The sequence below is a fragment of the Mus caroli genome, chromosome 6, assembly GCF_900094665.2.
Source record: "Mus caroli chromosome 6, CAROLI_EIJ_v1.1, whole genome shotgun sequence".
Lineage (NCBI taxonomy): Eukaryota > Metazoa > Chordata > Mammalia > Rodentia > Muridae > Mus > Mus caroli.
This window is the reverse complement of record NC_034575.1, coordinates 124316128-124337707: the sequence shown is the minus strand read 5'-3', so window position 1 is coordinate 124337707 and position 21580 is coordinate 124316128. Positions and strand designations below refer to the sequence as shown.

The window sequence follows — 21580 nt, the reverse complement described above, 5'->3', positions numbered from 1 at the left end:
CGAACTTTAGCAGGAAGTTACACATAAACCGATACCCCCTGGCGAGGTAACCTGAGCGGTGATCTGAAGTGATCGCTCTCAGGATCCTTGCTCCAAAAGGTAATTGATCTTCCACTCTGTGAGACTATAAAAGCAACGACAGACTTAGAGCGGAAGGAGGGAAAGAAAGTGGGACGCCTAGGAAACTGGCCAGTGAGAGGAGGGAAAAGACAACTTCTTCTAAAGTCACCCTCCAGGCGCTGGGACAACATGGTGCCTACCATCTTGCTCAGTGCCCTCCTGCTCCATTTCTCTGATGTTGTGGCTTCAGAACCGTAAGGGAATTCTAATCTCTCCGTATCCAAGTACTGACAATATCATTTTGCTAAATGGATTCCATGTTAAAATCTAGCTGGTTCATTATTCTATTTCAACTACAGCAAGTGAGTGCTGGTCTGCCCTCTAAGGGTTGAGCAAATGCCAAATGGATACTATATTTTTAAGACACCACTGTGTGCATCCGGTTTATCATTATGCTGCCTCTTTAAAAAAAAAAAAAAAAAAAAAAAAGCACAGTTTGGGGAAACCTTGAATACTCAAGTTGCTGTGTGTGGATGCAAACAAGTCTCTAGACTTGTTTGCCAAGTGTTGGCTGTTCTCTTTGTGCAGGCGATACATCCTGTGGGTTTCTTCCGTGGTACAGCGATTTTCCTCAGAAAAAGCCTGTCTTCATCTTTTAAACCTCAACGAATCTGTGTCCTTGAGCGTCACCCTAGAATATGATGGATCCAGAACTACTATTTTTGACCAGCGCGTGGACGAAGGGAACTTCTATGCTTGTGCAGATTTCAAAGTGAGGCATGCTTTCTTAAAGTTTCTTTTCAATAATAAATCTTAATTTTTGAGTGATTTGCAAAAGTCACTAGGGGGCGTATATGAAAATTTCAAGAGAAGCAAGAAACAAAGACAAAATTTTTAATGTGCAGCATATCTTGCCACTGTTGTTGGCAATTTTCTATGATAGGAAATGAGGCGATTGCTGTTTTACAGGGTGAACAAGTTTCACAGAGCCTAAAAGGGAAAGGAGGGCTAAAGGGTGGAGGGCTTTGGCTCAGGAAGACATGAAAAAAATAGACATCAGGAAGATATGAACCTGAGTCTATTAGAAAAGACTCTTCTACTGAGCTAAGCAATTGCAACAGGCGATCAGGGAGTCAGGGAGTCTTTGCTGGGAAGTGATGGGTTTGCAAGGCTTTGTCTGTCCCCCATCTAAGGAAGACACACAGCCTTCCCGTCTCTGCTCTTCTTCACAAACAGGTGTCTCAGATGTCCTCAGAGCAGTTGGCCTTTGTGGCATTACTTGTTCAGGGAAACACTCTTAAAATCTCTGAGACAAGATCTGTGGCCATCGCTACTGAGGAGAACGCCACTTTTGTGCAGACAGACATACCAGTCCATAAACCTGGAGACACAGGTAAGTTACTTTAAAAAAAAAAAAAAAAACACTTTCTCCAAGTTAATGTGTAAAATTGAGTAAAACTTGTCTTTAACATCACTGAGTGCTACATTCCCATAGTTCCTATAGCTATGAGACGGTGCTGTTAGAGCCGGGAGCTTGGGCATGGCTTCATAAGATTTTGTGTGTTCTTTGGTTGCACACAAATCCTACTGACAAGGCTGCATAGTACAGTGGTTACCAGAATGCAAAGTTATAATTGTTTGATCTAAACCAATGATCCATTACATACCCATTGGACAAGCTCATTAATTCTCCTTTTCAAGCCAATTATTCCATTCTTAAGGTAGAGATAATGAAAGTTTCTTTGAACTTTCAGAGAAGAAATGAGAGCCATTGTAAAAAAAGAAAAGAAAAGAAAATAGTGCCAATAACAGCAAAGACCTCACCAGCAACATTTATGAATTCTACTGTTCCATTTTTATGTCAATTGGTATAGCATGAGAAAGTCAGCCAAAGCCTTCTGCTTTCTTAACTATTGTTCTAAGCAGAATGTGTCATAAAGAATACCAAGCCATAATTCAAAGCCTCTTGCTTCAAAGCTTAGCTATGTTGACCAGTGATTGACTTTGGCAAGTAAATTCTGGTCCTTGAGATATAATTTCTTCATCTGTAAAATGAAAGGGCTAGAGATGAAAACACCTGTGCATTGTATCCTGATTCATATTGCATATGTATATCACTTTAAAAAAAAAGAAACAAAAGACTGAAATTAGAATTTATTTTGGCTTAAACAATAGACACATACTTCTGGCAGCTGAAGAAACTGCCGATATGAAAGTGCCGGGGATTGTTTCCTCCAAGGATTCTCTGCTGTACTCTGACTGATATGACTGTGTCTGGGGCAGGGGAATTCCTCCAAGGAGTCTGTACTGTACTCTAAACGGCCAGCTTATGTAGGCTTCTTTCCTTTTTCTTTTATAATTAACTTTAAGTCCGCTCACAAAGCAGTGCATTTCATTATTATGGTTTCACATTTAACATTGCAAAGATAATTTTTAAAGGGAGATTTTTACTTCCTGATATTCCCTTTTCTGCTCTTATTAAAATATTAGAATAAATTGTATATTTGAAAGAACCGATATCTTTTGTAGTTCTGCTAAAATAGCTTAATTTTGCTAGCATTGTTCTCAAGGAAAATTATACTTGTTCATTTCCATAAATGTCTGACATTTATGCTTCTATGGATAAGTCTGTCACTAATTCTGTTCCAAGCTATCTCAGTCTATGTCTGATAGGGTAAAAGCTTCTAAGGGCAGCATTGGGGACAACAAGAATCATTAAGAGAGGAATAATAAATACAAATTGAGATCCCCCAATGGACTCCTAACCTGAAAAGCTGAAATCAGAGCTAGAGGAAAAGGAGTGTGATGGGCGAGCAATTACTTATGTCTATATCTTAAAGCAATCATCGCCATAAGGTGGGGATCACAAGAAACCCACTTTACAGCAGTGTCCCCTTTTCCTTAGTTCACTTTCGCGTTGTGACACTGAACATCTGGCTGAAGCCTGTCGATGACTTGGTGAGTTCATAACTGCTAAAGGTACAGTGAGATCAAACATGTTCATCAAGTCCATTGCTGTACAGAGCACCTTCCAGGAACGCAAGTCAGCAAACCTCAGACACTGGCATACCCAGGCTTATTCCTGTACCATTCACGATAGCCAAGGCGTGAAACCAGCCTAGGTGTCCATCGGCAGATAGATGGATAAGGCAGCTGTGGTGTATAGGCGTGTGGGGTTCTATTTGACTATAAAGAATGAAATCATGGCAGTTGCAGAAAAATGAATGGAACTAGAGGTCGTAGTAATTAGATCAATTTAGCCAAAATCAAAAGATAAATGTCATGTATTCTTTCATATTCAGGATTACAACACACACACACACAAGGACAGGTGGGGTGGACAGCAGAGGGTAATGTGAAGTGAACCCGATCGTGATACAATGATATATATGTATGAAAATATGATAACAAAGACTATTGTTTTATACACTAGCTAAAAGAATTGATTAAAAAATAAATCTTGGAACTGATACTATTTGGCAAAAAAAAAAGTTTCACTAAAGTATTTATCTGCTTTTTTTCTTTCTTTCTTTCAGTATCCCTTGATCACCGTTCAGGTAAGACATCTACTTCCATATCCAGTTAAAAAACATTCAGATTGGGGTGTTTCCAATTTTCAGTTTTATATAGCTGAAAATTAAGATGATTAAAACAAACAGAAAAGAAATCTGCATCTGAAGATGGTTAGAAGTATGATTAAAATGTAATTTTGAAAACTCCGAAGATACCTAGGAATGCTGATTTCTAAGAAGAATGTGCTGAGATTCGCAAAGTACAGGCTTGTCTGGTTTTCCCACTGTGTGTTATAATTGTAAATCATACCATTCTGCATCAAATCAAATGCTTTTGTTAGTTTCTCAATTAGATATCTTACACTTACCATTTAATTGGTTGTAATTACAGCTTCTTTGTAAATAACAACAGATCTCAGCACCCGTAGTTTTGTCTCTGTATACAGTGTAGGCTACCATTATTTGCTAATCCTAGGGGTATGGGATCTAGACTCGTAATTCACAGTAAATGGGCAAACACAAGATACTCACTCATAAACTTCCCATTGTCCTGCCTACTATGTGGGTGCTTTAAGCTTTTCATTTGAGTAATGAACTTAAAGTGCCATGAAATTCAGGTTAGCAGTCTCACATTCTCTGCGTTACCCAATCGTTTGTTTTCACACCTGACCCAGGTAACGCTGTGTTCTACAGAAAGAAACACAGTAAAAGTTCACCCTTCACAAGTCACAGAGTGTCCGTGTGGGCGCACTGAACAGCACCAGTGCTACAGAGTGGGGCGTTTTAGCTTCAGTGTGTGTAAAATCTGGCTCTTTCGGGAAGAATGTATTCTGCCCTGTGACATCCACTCGCACCTAAGCCAGCGTGGGGTTGGTCTCATGGGCGGCCTAACAGAATGGAGGTCCAGGATTTTCAGTTTTCTAAACATTATAGGAGAGGAAAACAAACCACTAAACGTTTTGAAATGTTAGTAACAATTTTGTTCCCTTACATAATCTGTTAAACAAGATCTTTTGAATCAAATCTTTTAAACATCTCTTTACCCAGAGTTTGGAAAGTGTAAAATATTTATTAAAGTGAACTGTGGGTGTGGGGTTTGTGTGGCTGAGAACAAATAAAGGTTGTGTTCTGACAACTATGCCTGCTTTTTTAAAAATCCCAGAAATTAGGGCTGGTGAGATGGCTCAGTTGGTAAGAGCACCCGACTGCTCTTCCGAAGGTCCGGAGTTCAAATCCCAGTAACCACATGGCTCATAACCATCCATAATGAGATCTGACTCCCTCTTCTGGAGTTTCTGAAGACAGCTGCTGCAGTGTACTTACATATAATAAATAAATCTTTAAAAAAAAAAAAAAAGAAAAATCCCAGAAATTTCACTTAGGTACTACTGCATAAGCCGTGACCAACATAGAAAAGGACCACGTGGAAATCTGTGGCAATTTTTAACTAATTAAATAATGTATTGATTTAATTGCATCACGCACGGGTGCATGAGTGTTTTCCCTCCCGTGTATATTTGTACCATATGCATGCAGTGCCTGCAGAGACCAGAAGAGAGCGTCAGATCCCTGAGAACTGGAGTTGCATATGGTTGTGAGCCACAACAAGGTGCAGAGAATAGAACCTACGTCTTCTAGAAGAGCAACAGGTGCTCTTAACCACCGAGCCATCTCTCCAGCCCCACTGTGACAATCATTTTAAATGTTTGTTAGAATGAGTGTTCTCTTATATACTCACTGGTATGAGTCCACTCTGCTTTGGGGAGCACTATTCTGGACTAATTATGTTGAATTTTTAGTTCTTTGATTATACTACAGTAGCTCTGGAAAGATAAAAAACCAAAGGTATCAGTTATAAATTATTTTTCATATGAAGATTAGTTTTAAGAAAAATATCGATTGAATTTGATTATGTTGCAGTAGTTATATTGTTTCAATGACTGAGGTCATTAGTTAAGCATTAGAGTGGTTCGCTCTTTACTTCCAGTAACTATGGAGAGCACCCAGGATAAAAAGGAAAGGGAAATTTTCACCCACAACCTCTGACTGTCCTTCTTCATTCACTGTTTCAAGGATCCTCAAAGCAATGTGATTTTTCAGTGGATCAACGTGACCACTTTCAGAAACATTACCCAGCTCTCCTTCCAACTGACGCCGGAACCAATATTGGGGGATTACACAATCATCATAAAAACACAATCGGGAATGACGGTGATGGATCATTTCACCGTTAACCGAGATGGTAACCAAGTACTGTTCTTGATTCTCCTACACACAAGTTCAAAGCAACAGAACACAACGGTTTAGACACAGGCATAGGAACTGAGCTCAGGCTGGGTCTCTGCTGTTTGCCCTTCTGCTCCATCCTGGGTCCTCTCTATGCCTCATTCTGGGGCCCAGGTCTTACTCTGATCCTTGCTCACCCCTCCCCTCACCTAAGAAATAGTTCTCATTCTCTGAAATTCAGGTACTCTCCTAGAAAGGACCTAAGAGATTAAAACATAACAATGGGTGATATTTTTTTTGGTTAAATAAATAAGTATGCCAACTACCACCACCATCAACAACACCACCATCAACACCACCACCATCAATACCACCACCATCAACACCACCACCATCAACACCACCACCATCAATACCACCACCATCAACACCACCACCATCAACACCACCACCCTCAACACCAAAAGAAACAGAACAAACTGACCTTTAATGAGGCACGCCTTCACAAACCCCAGGGTGCTCACTGGCTGGGGACATGGGAGGCAAGCAGCTTGCATGGAAACAGTTTGCTATAGTTCCTATAGCATTGCTCTCCAGCTTTGTTAGCTGAAGTGTGGTTTGTTTTGTTTGTTTGTTTTTTTTTCAGTATTGCCCAAATTTGAAGTCGAGCTCACTGCACCAGAGACAATAACCATTGCGGACAATCAATTTCAAATGGTTACATGTGCAAAGTAAGTGTTGATTCATTTATCCTTAAACTTAACTATAAAACTTCATTGATTTATCTTAGAAATTTTAAATGTTTGAAAACTATAAAGGAAAACATAGAAACGAAACTCCAGTGCATTCTACCAATCGCTAACACATTATAGCTGACTACCCCCTCCTACTTTGTGAAAAAATTTTCTCTGGTTTTATTTATTCTTTTCTACCCATTCTCCAATATTTAAAAACATTTGTCTTCATTTTTTTAGCCTTTCTATCTATTCTAATTCCTTACCTTGAAAGTATATCTTATAGGAAAATAACAATTTTACTTATTGTTCTACTATATAGCATGTAATCTATTACATTGTGTTTCTAGTAATTAGTACATTTGTAGCAGCTATCTTCTGTAAAACTGTATAGTAGCCTGATTTAGAACTGGACTGCTTACTTAAGAAACATTTCCCTTAAGGGAATTACCAAGTCGAAACATAGAATATTCTTTTAGTCTTTTAAATGCCACATTGCTCTCCTAACGCCAGAAACTGTTTTGAAAGGACTGGCTTCATTGACTCTTTACCATCCTTGAGTGTTCTCACTTAAAAAAAAAGAAAAAAAGAAAAAGAGCTATCAAAATTTCATGGAAATAAAGAAGTTTATAATTTACTTTGAATTTATTTGAGTCCCTTAGTATAAAAACATCCAATCTGATCTTAGGAACACTTAGCTTCTATTTGGGAGATTATTTCTGATGCCCTTTATCCTTCTGTGATATCTCTCCTAGAATGTGTGACAATTTTTAAAAGATGATATTTATTAGGTGACAGCTACAAAAATTATTCCCATGATGTCATGAGATATTAGCTATTATCATCTCAGTTTTACAGAGAAAGAGTAAGTACAGGGATGACATCAGGCTTGCGGGTCTTCTGATGAGTGGACATACTTGGGCAGTTTGGTGCTGTTCTTTGAACAAACACCTAGTGAGAATTGTTGGATGCTTTAACAGATAACATAAAAACATTAACCTTTGAATATTTTCTAATATATTGAAGCTTTAGTCTGTAAAGGGCTACCTAGTAAAAATGTGACCGGGAGTGGGGACTCTTCATGATCTCCCCAGAGAATCTTGGGATCAGTCTGTCTCTCTCAGGGAAAGATCAGACATTACTCTGAGTTTCAGTGCAAAGCAGCTGAATGTGATTAATATATGTGAGATCATAGAAAATCTGTGCTAAAAATGCTGGGATAAATAATATAAAGTTGAAGAAATCCAAGATCCTAAACTGGTTTCATTAGAAAACCCTTCTAACAAACCAAGCACTTACATTATCATTAATATCCACAATTTATTCACCTGCCCAGTTAAATGCAAAAAAAAGCAAAACAACAACAACAACAAAACAACCTGCAACTGAACAGTGGAGAGCCCACTCTCTTTTCTTAGGATATCCTGAAAACACATGCAGACCAAATGCTAGCACAGGGTTGGCAGCTTCTTAATATTATTTGGGATTATAATCTTCTATTCTGACTTCTTGAAAGAAGTCAGAGTCCTGGCTGGAGAGATGGCTCAGTGCGTACGAGCACTGGCTGCTTCTTCCAGAGGATCCCTAGTTTAATTCCCAGCACCTACATGATAGCCCTTGACCATCCACAAGGGGATCCGATGCCCACTTCTGGTATTCAGGTGTACATGCAGACAGAGCAGTTATACATAAATATGTAATGTCAGTAGTTCTGATGAAGTCTGTGTGTCTGTCAGTTCCAACCACCGAGGTGAAAAATGCTAGGTCAGCTGCCCACAATTTATTTTGGGACCTGGCAAGCCAGATTATGTCAGCAGTCTCAGGAATGAATAGGCTTTTAAGAATGAAGAAAGAATATTAGCTCACACGTAAGTAATAATAACAATAAAAACAACAATAATAATTATCATCTACTAAAAGTCACTCAAATCACAACAATGAGAATGACATTCTGTCCCAAACAAAGACAGTAACCTACACGCTCCAAAGACGTATGTTAACCTTTAAAGAATACTAGTTAATAAACGAAGGGCAGAAGAATAGCCATTGGGAATAACACTGTTACCCAGCATTGATCCAGCCTCTATTTCATCAAAGCCCATAGATGGTTTCAGTGATGTAGGCTTGGTTGAAATCTCACAAGCACAGAGCACATTAGCAGGATGGATGGAACAAACATGGCAGAAGTGGATCTGACTTTGACCTTCACTTCCCTAAAACACAATGTGGAGAAGTGAGTTGCTTCTTCTCAGTATTGTAATCAAAAATTACTAGGGGAAAAAATGAGTTAAATCTTGCATTAAACGTATGACCAGCAGAAGCGCTGCACAGTTATTGAAAAGGCATTGTAATCCGCAAACTTAAAACACTCAGCTTCATTATACACAAAGTCAAAATAATCCTCAAATTATAAAAACAAGCAAACAAAAAAACATAATGCCTGGTTTTGCCTTTGAACTTTAAGAAAAAAATTGTGTTGTGCTTTAGCGGGAAATAAGCTGTTAATGCGATGTTGACTCGTACACTCTTGGTGCCAACGGATCTAATATGTTTATATGTTAGATGGTGGTAAAATAAGAATAGTGTTTAAAATACTGACTTCAATATCCAGAATCATCAAGTTTTGCCTATGTTTATATGCATTTACTAATGAAACCAGCCCATTTCCTAATACTTGTAACAAATTGGATATATTTTAATTTTTTGCTCATTTATTATATAATGATATATTAGATCATCTAAAATTGAATGAAACTGTCAACGTATTTGTTTGTTTTTTAAACTAGCCAGATCCTCTTCATAAATTACATGTCTAATTTCACCCGAATTCTATGAGAGAAAATAGCCCTATAGCTAGTTAGGTAGAAACACCTGGTTTCAAGGCTTCATATATGATTTCTGGGGAGGTCAGTAAGGGTCACTATGATGCTGCCCACTTGTAACCACAATGCTCCTTTTCCCACCAGGTACACACATGGCCAGCCTGTACAGGGAAAAGCCCAGATAAAAGTGTGCAGAGAGCTCTTCTCCCCGGGGCATTGTGAGAGCAACGACAATGAAATCTGTGAGCAGTTCACTGTGCAGGTGTGGACTATGGGCTTACCGGGGGGGGGGGGGACACGACCTCCTCCTAGGGATTTAATGCCACTTATAAATAGGACGGACAGCACTTTCACTGTGTGGCTAGTGGGGTGTGAGAGCTAAGTCAGGTGAGGAACATGAAGATAATACAAAGTTTAACATAGTTCCTTGGCTTCTGGGTGCTTTTGCCTGCAGGATTTTAGACCTGCAAAGTTGCTCATCGGCTGCCCTATGCTCTGTACTATCTGGGTGGTCTCCACAGTCTTTCCTCAGGCAGTTCATTCGGAAACACCGCAACCCAGAATGTTCTGTGTTCGTTGTTCCAGACTTCCGGTCTCCTTCATTCTAAATCCCAGTTATGAAAAGCTGGCCTATTCTGCTGGGCTTTGTCTTTATGAATAGTTTTTCTGCATGTCTGTAAGTCATTGGTTCTAATTTTATCTCTTTAATTCTTTTTTAAGAGTTTTTAAAAATTAATTTGCATATATATGCCTACATGATGGGTGTAATTGTACTGCCTAGAGCAAGTGATAGCTTCAAAGGTCAAATGAACGAATGTATCTTTCCAAAGTTTAACATTTGAAGTTAGTACCTATTTCTTATTTTAAAAATATAACTAAATTTACAGTTTTCTAGTTACTACTGTAAGCAGTGAAAATGTACATTTTCCCCTATTTCAAATAGCAGACATTAGCAGCTGCTGACGTGGACATGCGTCATCTGAAGAGTGTCAGTCTGTCTGTTGTTAGTGTTTCTCCAGAGGGTTAATTTCTTATTCTCAGGATATCATTAACTTTATTCTCGTCTTCTAACTATTTCACACCTACGTTACTCCAGGAGACTGTCCTTGAACCCTTAAAGCACAGATATCCCCTTCTCTTGATGTACTCGCAGCTGGTCTCCCTGATTTAACTCTTTGTCCATTTCGGTGAGACAGACCTCAGTACACGGGGTGGAAGGCACCCATACTAAAGTTCCATGAGACTCTTGGGTCCTTAACATTTTCATTCCACCTCTGCTTATTTTTCAGCTGAAAGATGGCTGTGCTTCTCACATTATCAACACAAAAGTCTTCCAGTTGTACCGCTCTGGATTGTTCATGACCTTGAATGTTAACGCAGTAGTTACGGAGTCTGGAACAGGTACGGTTGTATCTTACGGACAACTTCCTACCACTGAGAGGGGGAAAATCTGAAGTTAGTGGCACCAATTGTTAATTATGAATTAGCTGTCCCTCACAATGGTAAAAGAAACATCTTTAAAGGTGGCTTTTTGTGGGGGAGTGGAGGGATTGAATCCGAGTCCTCACATATCCTTAGGATGCCACTAGGATGCATGCCCCGCCCTGGGGGTGTCTGTTCAAATGATTCATTTCTTCCTGATGCTGCTCTGTTTCACCATTTCTTACAGGTGTGCAGATGAGTAAAACACACTCCGTTTTTATCACTTCCGTGCTTGGCACTGTCAGCTTCGAGAACATGGACTCTTTCTACAGGAGAGGGATCACTTATTTTGGAACTGTAGGTTTGCCTGGTACTTTTCAAGGAACTTCTTTGGGTTTTTTCTCTGTTCACAATATTATCCCTTGAAAATTTCCAGGCACTTTGATTGTAGGCTTACAATCCATCTCTAATATCACTATGTCTGCTATGCTTGGAAAGTTCCAGGGCTAAAAGAAACCAATGTATTAAAACAGCAGCTTCTGCTCCAAGTATAAGCACATCTGCCCGAGCAGCAGAATGGATATTTCTATTCACCGAGATTTCTGTTAAGTGACTGCTATCATGGATGAAAATTACCTTGTAGAAATGTGTAGTTTCGTGTCCTAAGAATATTAACGCTTCTGCTTTTGCACAGCTTAAATTTTCTGGACCCAATAACACACCACTTGTGGACAAGCTTTTGCAACTGGAACTCGACGGCAAACCTGTAGGAAATTACACCACAGATGAGAACGGGGAAGCTCAATTTTCCATTAACACTTCAGAGATATTCGGTGCACAGATCAGCTTGAAGGTAAGGCATCCAAGGGCTGGCAGAGAATGTCAAGAATCCCACAGAGGCCCCAATGCTAGGGACTCGGAGCATAGAAGGCTCTTAGACAGTAGCATTTTTTTTTTTTCTGAGACTCGCTTGCCTATTCAGTACTCACTGAGAGCAGAGTTCAGAAGGCGAGATGCATGCCGGGAGATGGTGGCGCACGCCTTTAATCCCAGCAGTTGGGAGGCAGAGGCAGGCAGATTTCTGAGTTCCAGGTCAGCCTGGTCTACAGAGTGAGTTCCAGGACAGCTAGGGCTACACAGAGAAACCCTGTCTCAAAAAAACAAAACAAAACAAAACCAAAACAGAAGGCAAGATGCTACCACTCTCTCTCACAGAGACTGTGGTGACCAGTATGTCTTCTGTGGAAGTAGAAGTAGCATGTAAGAAAATCTGGCCTCCTCCCTTACATCATCACCCTGTGCAGAGAGAGGGAGATGCGATTCATTTTCTGAACCTTCCGCAGAAGTTTGCAGTTAAACAGTTTGTCATGGCTTGTGTGCAAATACAGAACTTACATCTAATTCTCTGACTGTAATTAAAAGTGAAGATCCAAAGCACGCCTGTAATTCTAACACTCAAGATGCTGAGACAGGAGGACCTTGAGCTACAGGTCACACTGGGATGCATAACCAATCATCCCCCTCACACACACCCCAGCACACACACACAAAGTAAAAACAAACATAGCAAGTCACTGTCAGTCCAGTGGGACAGTCACATAACCGCGGTCATTAGTTATATATAAGAAAGAGAGAATGGTATTATTATCTCATTTTGTACAAATCAGTTCTCTCCTTCCCACCCCCATGGTCCCAAGAATAAAACTTGGGTGGCGAGGCTTGGTGGCAAGTGCCCTCACCTGTCACCAGCCTCCACAATAACAGCTGTGAGCGAGGTTCCTTCCTGGTTGGGTGAGATGACAACCCTTGTGTCCAGTAGCATTTCCTGTCTTGGAGACGCCCATTGTTCTAAAGCCTTTCCTTTTCTTCTGTCCTGCCAGGCCGTCTACGTCCGACCTAGAAGCTGCCATCGCTCCAGCTGGCTGTCCCCTGAGTATTTGGATGCTTACTTCTCGGCCTCGCGCTTTTACTCCCAGACCAGCAGCTTCGTGAAGATCATTCTCGAGCCCAAGCAGCTCCCGTGCGATCAAGAGAAGATGCTCTCAGTGCTTTACTCCCTAAACCCCGAGGCCTACAAGGAGGCCTCAGATGTGACCTTCTTCTATTTGGTAAGTTTCAGTAGGTGGCTCTGCCTAATCAGCACAGCACAGCTTAGGAGGTGTCATCTGTCAGACCTGGTCAATCTGAGTGAGCTCCACCTACTCACTTCACTGGCGAATACTCCTGGCACCGTGAAGAACATAAGAACAAGCTTGCAAAGTGATCCCAGGCAATCTGAGTTCCCCTCAGACGGAGACACTCGCTTCTTCAATCATTCCGTTGTACTTCACATCGAATGTTTATGACCAGGTGTGAAGGGTTAACTAACATGGAAAGCTCAAAAGGATGAGCAGAAAAGGTATCTGTTCTCATCCCCTCTCATCAAGGCTTCTGGGAGAGTGAAAACAGGCTTGGAAATTAAGCCGTTCCTACTTCCATCCCTCCACTCTCTTCTAGTACGCACGCACCACATATGTCCACTTTGAACATGTTGTTCAGACGCTCTAAGCTCTGGTCTTCTCAGCTGTATATTCCTAACTGGAAACATTAGTGGAATCAATTAGACTCACCACACTGGAAAGGGAAGTAGGCCCGGGGCACTGTTAGAGTTCCGTGCCTATTGAGTCCTGTAGTCAGCTTTATGGACATTCCATTTCACAGCATGGACCGGAGGCAAATGGGTAGATAACGGGCACGCGAAGCCACTGCCTCTCACATGTATTAGATAGCTTCACAGAACTTTGTTTCTTCCTTGTTCTGGCCCAACATGTATGAAGTTCCCTCTTAATATTTGTTTGAGGAAGCTACCTTGTTACAGGACAGAATGAGCACTAGGTTAGCCCGTGAGGACGTGATATGATGCAAGTTCAGTACTCAGACTGAATCTTCTCTGTCTGGCACAGGTGATGGTGAGAGGAGGTATCTCCCGCAGCGGACAGAAGCAAGTCAGAGTTCAAGGTGGACACTATGCCCTTGCTTTGGAATACATACCCTATCTCCATACTTCCTACAAGTTCAGATGAGCCCTTATTTCCACGGGCAGTTGGAGGGCAGTAGGTAGCATGACCTGAGGTAGCACTGAATAGTTAGAAAAAGGCGATTGTTACCTTTCTATCATTACTCTAGTTTGTTTTCTATTGCTGTGATAAACCCTAGCCAAAAGCACCTTCAGGGGAAAAAAAAGGTTTATTTCATCTTAGACTTCAGGTAACAGTCCATCATGGAGGGAAGTTAGAGAGCAGGAATTCAAGACAGGAACCTAGAGGCAGAAACTGGAGCGGAAACCATGAAGGAGCACTGTTGACTGGCTTGTTCTTGATGGCTTGCCCAGCCTGCTTTCTTACATGCCCTAAGTCTGCCTGTCCAACCCACAGGCTAGGCCCTCCATATCTATCATTAGTCAAGAAAAGGTCCACAGGCCAATCAGACAGAGGCAGTTCCCTAATTGAAGTTTCCTCTTCCCAGCTGACTCTAGTTTATATCAAGTTGACAAAACTTGGCTGCACCCATTAGTCAGTTAATCGTGTACACTGTAGAATAGTGATGTCTAAGGCAGTCCTACCATAGTATCTTCATCTGTGAATATGTCCCCTCTTTACTTGCATCTGAGCAAGGCCCAGGTCATTTCTCTATCCACACACAATTCCCCTTCATCTAAGCAAACCCAGAGAGACAAACGAGCGCCAGCACACTGTCATCTGGGAACTGCCTGTTTCCACAGCCTGGAATGGGAACTTCTCTTTCCCAATCAGCATCAATGCTGATCTGGCGCCATCGGCTGACCTGTTCGTCTACACCCTCCACCCTAGCGGGGAAATTGTTGCGGATAATGTCAGGCTCCAGATCGAGAAGTGCTTTAAAAACAAGGTGATGTTTCCCTTATCAGCAGAGTGGGTGTTTTGCTTCCTGCTTCCTCCTTTTAAAGTTTCGTTCTTACTTGAATTTATTTGGTGCATATGTGTGTGCGCATGCGCACATGCATCCATGCCTGCGAAGTGAGTGCGTGAAGATCAGAGGACAGTTTGCAGGATTCCATTCTCTCCTGCCACGGTTCTGGCTGGATAGACCTCAAGCTGTCAACCTTGATAACAAGCATTCTCACCCACTGTCCCATCACTCCAGCCCTGTCTCTGTCTGGGCCCCTCATGATCCTTACATAGTAATCTTACAGTTAAATTACCAACAAATGAGTCACGAAGAGTTATCTTGCTGATGCCTGGTCATAACAAGCTGGGGGAGTTTGGGAGACTGAAAGATATCCCCACAGGGAACTGGGAATGGGCAGGAAAATGTATGTACAGAAATCGGTCAGGATTTGTTTGGGAAGACAGGATTTATTCAAGCTTTCTTCGCATGTAATTGTCTCTACCCTCATTACGACCCTTCTTCCACCTCAGGTTAGCTTAAACTTCTCCCGGGAGAAGGACCTACCCGGCTCTAACACCAGTGTTCATCTTCAAGCAGCCCCTGACTCCTTCTGTGCCCTGCGAGCAGTGGACAAAAGCGCCCTTCTTCTGAACCCCGGACAAGAAATGACACCTGAGAGCGTAAGCAGCATTGTTCCCCAGTGTCCCCAAGCTGTGTGGCTGCAAGCCCTGCCCTTCCTAGGATGCTTTTACTTGGGACAGGACATGTTGGAAGAATCAAGTCTTTACTTCTGTGCGCTTTTCTCAGTTATTAGCATGGGTTAATAACTATGTGAGTTTTCCATCTGGCATTCACAGCGATACAGAACTCTATACATAATTATAGCAAGTTAAAAACTCTAAAACAAAGCCGGGCGTGGTGGCGCACGCCTTTAATCCCAGCACTCGGGAGGCAGAGGCAGGCGGATTTCTGAGTTCGAGGCCAAGCCTGGTCTACAAAGTGTGCCAGGACAGCCAGGGCTATCTAAGTTGGTCTCTATGTTCTTTGACAATGTCCAATTATGTCCTAAATATTAACTAATCTCCTGGCCCAGGAGGACCCAAGCCTGACTTTACTTTCTTTGTACCAGCCTTGAAAACTGATTTTGTTTTTCAGGAAGCCTTGTTCCTTGAGTATGAGATATTTATCTAGTTCATCTTTTTTTTTTTTTAAATACATATTCTCCAGTTGACATGTTACCTCTGCTCAGGTGACATGAGTCACTGCCCTTATCCCGGACTGCATTTCTATTTATTCTGTTTATTTCTCTGTCTTACATTCCATTGGTTTGTCTTTTCCAATGTCAGTCCCACAGTTTTAATGATAGAGATTAATTTTGGGTGAGAATGGACTCCTTTGGTCGGATAACCCCACCCATCTCAACTCCAGGTCACCCCTTGCTCTTCTAGTTGATTCTCAATATCCAACTTACTTCTAACTTCTCTAGCTCCAGGGCAGAAAGCTAACTGGTATTTTTACTGTGATTACATGGGATTTACAAATTAACTTCAGTGTTGCCCCCTAATGGGGGAATATTCCAACTCAGAATTGTAAAGTGGCTTTTTTTTTTTCTGAGTATAATTTTTCTGTTACTCATGAATTACATTTTAAACAGTTTTCTTATGAAAACTTTTTATTTGTTCACAAGTGTGTCTGAATAACTCTGTTGCTGTTGTAAACAAGGTTTTTTTCCACTGTTTATTCTATTGTTATTTATGAGCCTGTCAGCTGTTTTGCACAATAATTTACATTTTGCTAACTTGCTACGTTCCTTGGTTAATTGACTTATATTTTTCATTGGTTCTCTATTTCCCTGTATTACAATGTTGCCATCAAATAGGAAGTTTTCTTTTTCTCACCCTCCCTCCCTATCCCTCCTCCCTCCTTCCTCCCTCCCTTTTTCTCTCTTTCCCTTCCTTCCTCCTTTTCTTCATTCCTTCCTCCATCCCTTCTTTCCTTCCTTCCTTCATCCCTTCCTCCCTTCCTTCCTTTCCCCTTTCATTCCTTCCTCCCTTCTTTCCTTCCTCCCTTTCTCCCTTCTTCCTTTCCTCCCTCTCTTTCTCTGCTTTCTTCCTCCCTTCCTCCCTCCCTCCTTCCCTCCCTTCCTCCCTTCCTCCCTTCCTTCCTTCCTTCCTCCCTTCCCTCTTTCCTTCTTTCCCCCACTTGCTTCCTTCCTTTTCATTGCACGCCTCTGTTCTCTCTTTGCCTGATTCCAGCACAGAATTACACTATGGGGACAGTAGCATCCTCACCTTGGCCTATCTTTACAAAGAGAGAAACATGAGCTCCTAGTGACTTGTGAATAACCAGCTCTGCTACATTTCTTAAGAGAATAAGATAAAATACTTTATTATTTTATGTGTATGAATATACATATATGCACACTGGAAATCGAATCCAGGTTCTCTGGAAGGGCAGCCAATGCTCCTAACCTGCTGCTGCCTCTGGGTGCTGACATTAAAAGTCTAGGTCATCACACACAGCTTTGAAATTTTATTGTAGTGATTTTCTCGAGAATAGTATAGCTTCATTTTTTTATTGTTTAACCATGAATCCCAGCCAGTCATTCTAAGTAATAGCCAGTGACCCTAGCCAGTGACAAGCTCTTTCTCACCTTAAAGTTGATCTTTCCTTCCTTCCTTCCTTCCTTCCTTGGGAGAACACATCCTGCTTACAGCCGTGTTTCTCTATTGCTCCCTGAGCTATCCCAGTTTCCAGGTCACCTTTCAGGTACATGAAGCATATTCTCAGCTAACTTCCTCAAAAGGGCATAAGAATCCCATCACATCTTCATACTCAGAATCGTTTTTCTAAAGTCTCCACAAAGAAGCTGGGCGAACACCTGTGACATCAGCACTTGAGAGGCACAGGCAGGAGGATCAGGGGTTGAAGACCAACCTCAGCTGCATGAGACATGTTTAAAAAAAAAAAAAAAAAACCCAAACAAACAAAAAAAACAGGGCTGGAGAGATGGCTCAGCAATTAAGAGCACTGACTGCTCTTCCAAAGTCCTGGGTTCAATTCTCAGCAATTACATGGTGGCTCACAAACATCTGTAATGGAATCCGATGACTTCTGGTATGTCTAAAGATAGCTACAGTGTACTCATATACATTAAATAAATAAATATTTTTTAAAAACAAACAAAGCTAACAACCAACAAAACCTTTTAAAAATAAAGAACATTGCCTTGATATGTGGGAGATGGGGTATATGACTATTAAATTTGGGGCCTGTATTTTTCTTTAGGTTTCTTGAAAACCCTGCTCTCTTGTACCTCACTGTGCTGTCAGACTAACTTATTCTCTCTGGTAGGTTATTTGGCCTTCTTGTCTGGAGGCCTAGAGGGTTTGGTTTTTATTTCCCGGAATATATTTAAACTAAAATTTTAGTAAGGTATCTCTTAGGATTTATTGGGGGAGGGGGTAGAATCCAAAGCTTAGTCTGCATTGTTACTTTAAAATTAAGTTTGTTGATTTCTTCCCTTTCTTGAAAATTTTCACACATGTGTTAGCTCACTTCACAGGTGCTCAAACTCTCCAGTTTGCCTGTGGCCTGCTTCCATTCTTTCTTACTTTCTCTTTTGTTTTCTATTTCTCTTCTAGAAGCTGGGTGTGCTGGGTGTGGTGATGCACATCTGTAATCTTTTTGCTTGGGAGGCAGACACAGGGGAATCAGGAGTTCAAAGCCACGACGAGCCCTTGCCTCAACAAACAAACAATGGCTGATTTCTGTCTGTCATTTTTCTCTTAGGCTTTTTAGCCTTTAGAATTCATTTCTGATGTGTCCATCTTCTGAGTTCATTCTCAATTATTTCTTCCTTGGTTTTGCCTATTTTTATACTTCCTTTGTTAAATGTCTGATTCATGATCTTTTAAAATACCTTTGCATATCCATTTGCGAATATCCCCTTTATTCCAAAATATCTGAGAATTCTTTCATTAGTTGATTATTTGGACTGAGCTGTTTCAGTAATTAAACCATGTCCTCTGTTTTATCCTGTTCCATCCTTCCCTCCCTTAAGTGCCGTGTCTCTAAGGGTTGTTGATCTTCTCTATTGACACCACTATTTCCCCCACCTGATACCCACCTGATAACCCCCACCCATGCCAGTCATGTTTTTGTGCAAATGGAAGCAGCCCCTTCATTTCAAGCCCTTCCCTCTTACTGGGAGCTAATGTGTCCAGGGAAGATGGTTCCTAGTTTAACATGAGTTGTTGGAGTGTTTTTACATGGAATGAATTTGGTTTGATTTTTTTTTCCTGATCCCTTCATGTCATTCTCCTTCCATGAATGTAGTTTCCTAAGCTTTCCTTCAGTTTTACATATTCTCAACTTTTCTCACAGTCATTCAGAGCTTGGTGCCCATAATTCTACCAACAACTGAAAGATTACAGGAGTAATCACTGTCCCTTCTAACCGTAAAAGTATAAGTGGTTGATCTCACTCCTTGTTCACTTTTTGATTGGAGCACATCCATTGCACGTAGTACTGGGCGTCATAAGAATGGTTTCCTATGAATATATGAAGTCCTTTGGCTGCTTGTCCGTTGCTTGATGCGATATTTTATCTGGAAGGTTTTAGTTCATTAATACTTAGTTTCAGGCAGCTGACTTCATTCTCCAGGCACTCCAGAAACTCTATTACTTTACTTCAGGCAGTTATCTGTGGGCTAGGCTTTGGAACAACCAAGAGTTCTCCATGACCTTTCTTATTTGCTATCCCCAAACCTGCACTATCGGCCAGAAAAGTTTGCAAATAACATTAACTACACAAAACAATATTGGTCTCCTCGTTTGAATTTTTGGAAAGTTGACTCCGTAGTAAATGGTCATGACACGAATTTTCCAATCTTATAGTTATGCAAGGAGTGCTTCACGTCACCAAGGATCGTACCTTCTCCTCCTAGGTGTACTTCACGCTCCCGTATATCTATCAATATGGCTATTTCTACAATGGTCTCAACTTGGATGATCAGCAAGCAGAGCCATGCATTCCTCAGAAGAACTTGTTCCACAATGGACTGTATTATACACCTACAAGCAATATTTGGGATGGAGACCTCTCTAATCTTCTCAGTGTAAGATCACAGATGAGTCTGTAAAACATTTCCTCTTGTAGCTTTAGAGGTCCTGGCCCCGTCTCTCTCACACTATAGAGTCTCTCAATACTGTGCTGACAAAGTATCTTTTAAAAAGAGATGTTCATCCTGTTGACTTTTTTTTCTTTTTGCTGAAAAGAAGTTGTATGGCTAGAATCATGGGACTCTGATGAGATGGGATCCAATTTCTTGCAATATATCTTATGTATCAATAATTAAACCAAGAAAATAACTTACAGTCTAAAGTCCACATAAAAGGAGGCTGCCAGCTACATGTGCTCAGGGGCCATGCAAGGGTCTTTATGATCAGAATCATTGTGGATGAAGAAGAGGACACTGAAATAAACAGGTTTAGTTCAAGTCCGAGTTCTGCTGATTAATGCATGTGCGCTGTGTAGACATGCATGTGCATGTGAGCATGCATGTTTGCTGTTAACTAAGACAGCGATGGTGCTGATTTCTTATATTCCCTTAAGCATAAATAGAAAAAATGGAGATATTAGCACATTAATATTATTATTAATAATAATAGAAAGAGCAATTATTGGAGACTTGATTTCTGTGATCCTGAATCCTAGCTGCACAGAAAATATGCGCAGTTATTGTCTGGATGTTAGGACAGTAGACTTCTCATAATTCTCTCAAGAAAGCAATGTATAATTTTTTATGTCTTTCTCTGAAAGAACATGGGTCTGAAAATCTTTACAAATCTCCGTTACCGGAAACCGGAAGTGTGTTCATCCCAGGAAAACCAGCCCTCGCTGAGGACATTCGATCACCCAAATGAACGGATAATGATGTACGGTGGTGGCGCCCCACCTTCTTCTGCCTGTGGGTAATCTAGAACTTCCCAATGGAGTGGTATTCAATAGGATCCTTTGGACTTCGTGTTTGTAAGATTAAAAAAAATCCATGCAAAGCAAAGGCTTAGAGACGATTGAGGATGATTTGAGGCAAGAACTAGACTTTCTGCAGTTCAGCAAGGCAGGCTGGGAATGTTTTTGGTGATAAAGAATGCTTAGCTTCTAATAGAAAAGGAAGTCTAGGTTTTGCTTCTTTTTTACATTTTTGTTTGTTTGTTTGTTTTTGTTTTTCGAAACAGGGTTTCTCTGTGTAGCCCTGGCTGTCCTGGAACTCACTCTGTAGACCAGGCTGGCCTCGAACTCAGAAATCTGCCTGCCTCTGTCCCCCAAGTGCTGGGATTAAAGGTGTGCGCCACCACCGCCTAGCCTTTTGTTTGTTTCTTAAGACAGCAATCTTACCCCATACCTCAGGCTGGCCTCAAATTTTTTATATAGTCAAGGATGACCTTGAACGTCTGATTGTCCTGACTCCACCTCTCAGATACTGGGGTCTGAAAGCATATGTCGCCATGCACAGCTCAATGGTTACCATTTTGGTGTAGAAACACTAAGCCCATCATATGTAGCCTATAGGCCACTCCTATAAAGGAATATGTTCTGGAGAATTACAAGTATTAATGGCACTAAAAAACATAAGCAAAACTAGTGCCAGTCAGCAGAGTTAGCAGGTACCAGCATGTCAGACAAGAGTCTGTGAGGACATTTGATTCATCCCGACTTGTCTGTAGGTGATGTGTTGTTTCTAGTCGCTTTTAAACAAATATTGAAATTTGAGCACCGAAAGAGTGATACCTCGGTTGAGATTTGAATTTATGAGAAGGTAAGAGCTCATCTAAAAGCCGGGCGTGGTGGTGCACGCCTTTAATCCCAGCACTCGGGAGGCAGAGGCAGGCAG

The 21580-nt window shown here is 41.1% G+C and overlaps 1 protein-coding gene across 1 annotated transcript in view; it reads left to right on the top strand.

Moving 5' to 3' along the window:
- The first annotated feature begins 249 nt into the window (after nucleotides 1-249).
- The window catches only part of LOC110295811 (ovostatin homolog), a 41367-nt gene continuing 20036 nt past the window's right edge, over nucleotides 250-21580 (top strand). The window contains exons 1-17 of the mRNA XM_021164193.2: nucleotides 250-314; nucleotides 649-832; nucleotides 1297-1453; nucleotides 2966-3018; nucleotides 3597-3617; nucleotides 5646-5814; nucleotides 6445-6529; nucleotides 9499-9616; nucleotides 10644-10755; nucleotides 11024-11133; nucleotides 11471-11629; nucleotides 12657-12884; nucleotides 13719-13773; nucleotides 14537-14682; nucleotides 15213-15362; nucleotides 19631-19801; nucleotides 20506-20657. Coding sequence (XP_021019852.1) covers nucleotides 250-314; nucleotides 649-832; nucleotides 1297-1453; nucleotides 2966-3018; nucleotides 3597-3617; nucleotides 5646-5814; nucleotides 6445-6529; nucleotides 9499-9616; nucleotides 10644-10755; nucleotides 11024-11133; nucleotides 11471-11629; nucleotides 12657-12884; nucleotides 13719-13773; nucleotides 14537-14682; nucleotides 15213-15362; nucleotides 19631-19801; nucleotides 20506-20657 — 2135 coding nt within the window. The remainder of the gene's footprint in view (nucleotides 315-648; nucleotides 833-1296; nucleotides 1454-2965; nucleotides 3019-3596; nucleotides 3618-5645; nucleotides 5815-6444; nucleotides 6530-9498; nucleotides 9617-10643; nucleotides 10756-11023; nucleotides 11134-11470; nucleotides 11630-12656; nucleotides 12885-13718; nucleotides 13774-14536; nucleotides 14683-15212; nucleotides 15363-19630; nucleotides 19802-20505; nucleotides 20658-21580) is intronic.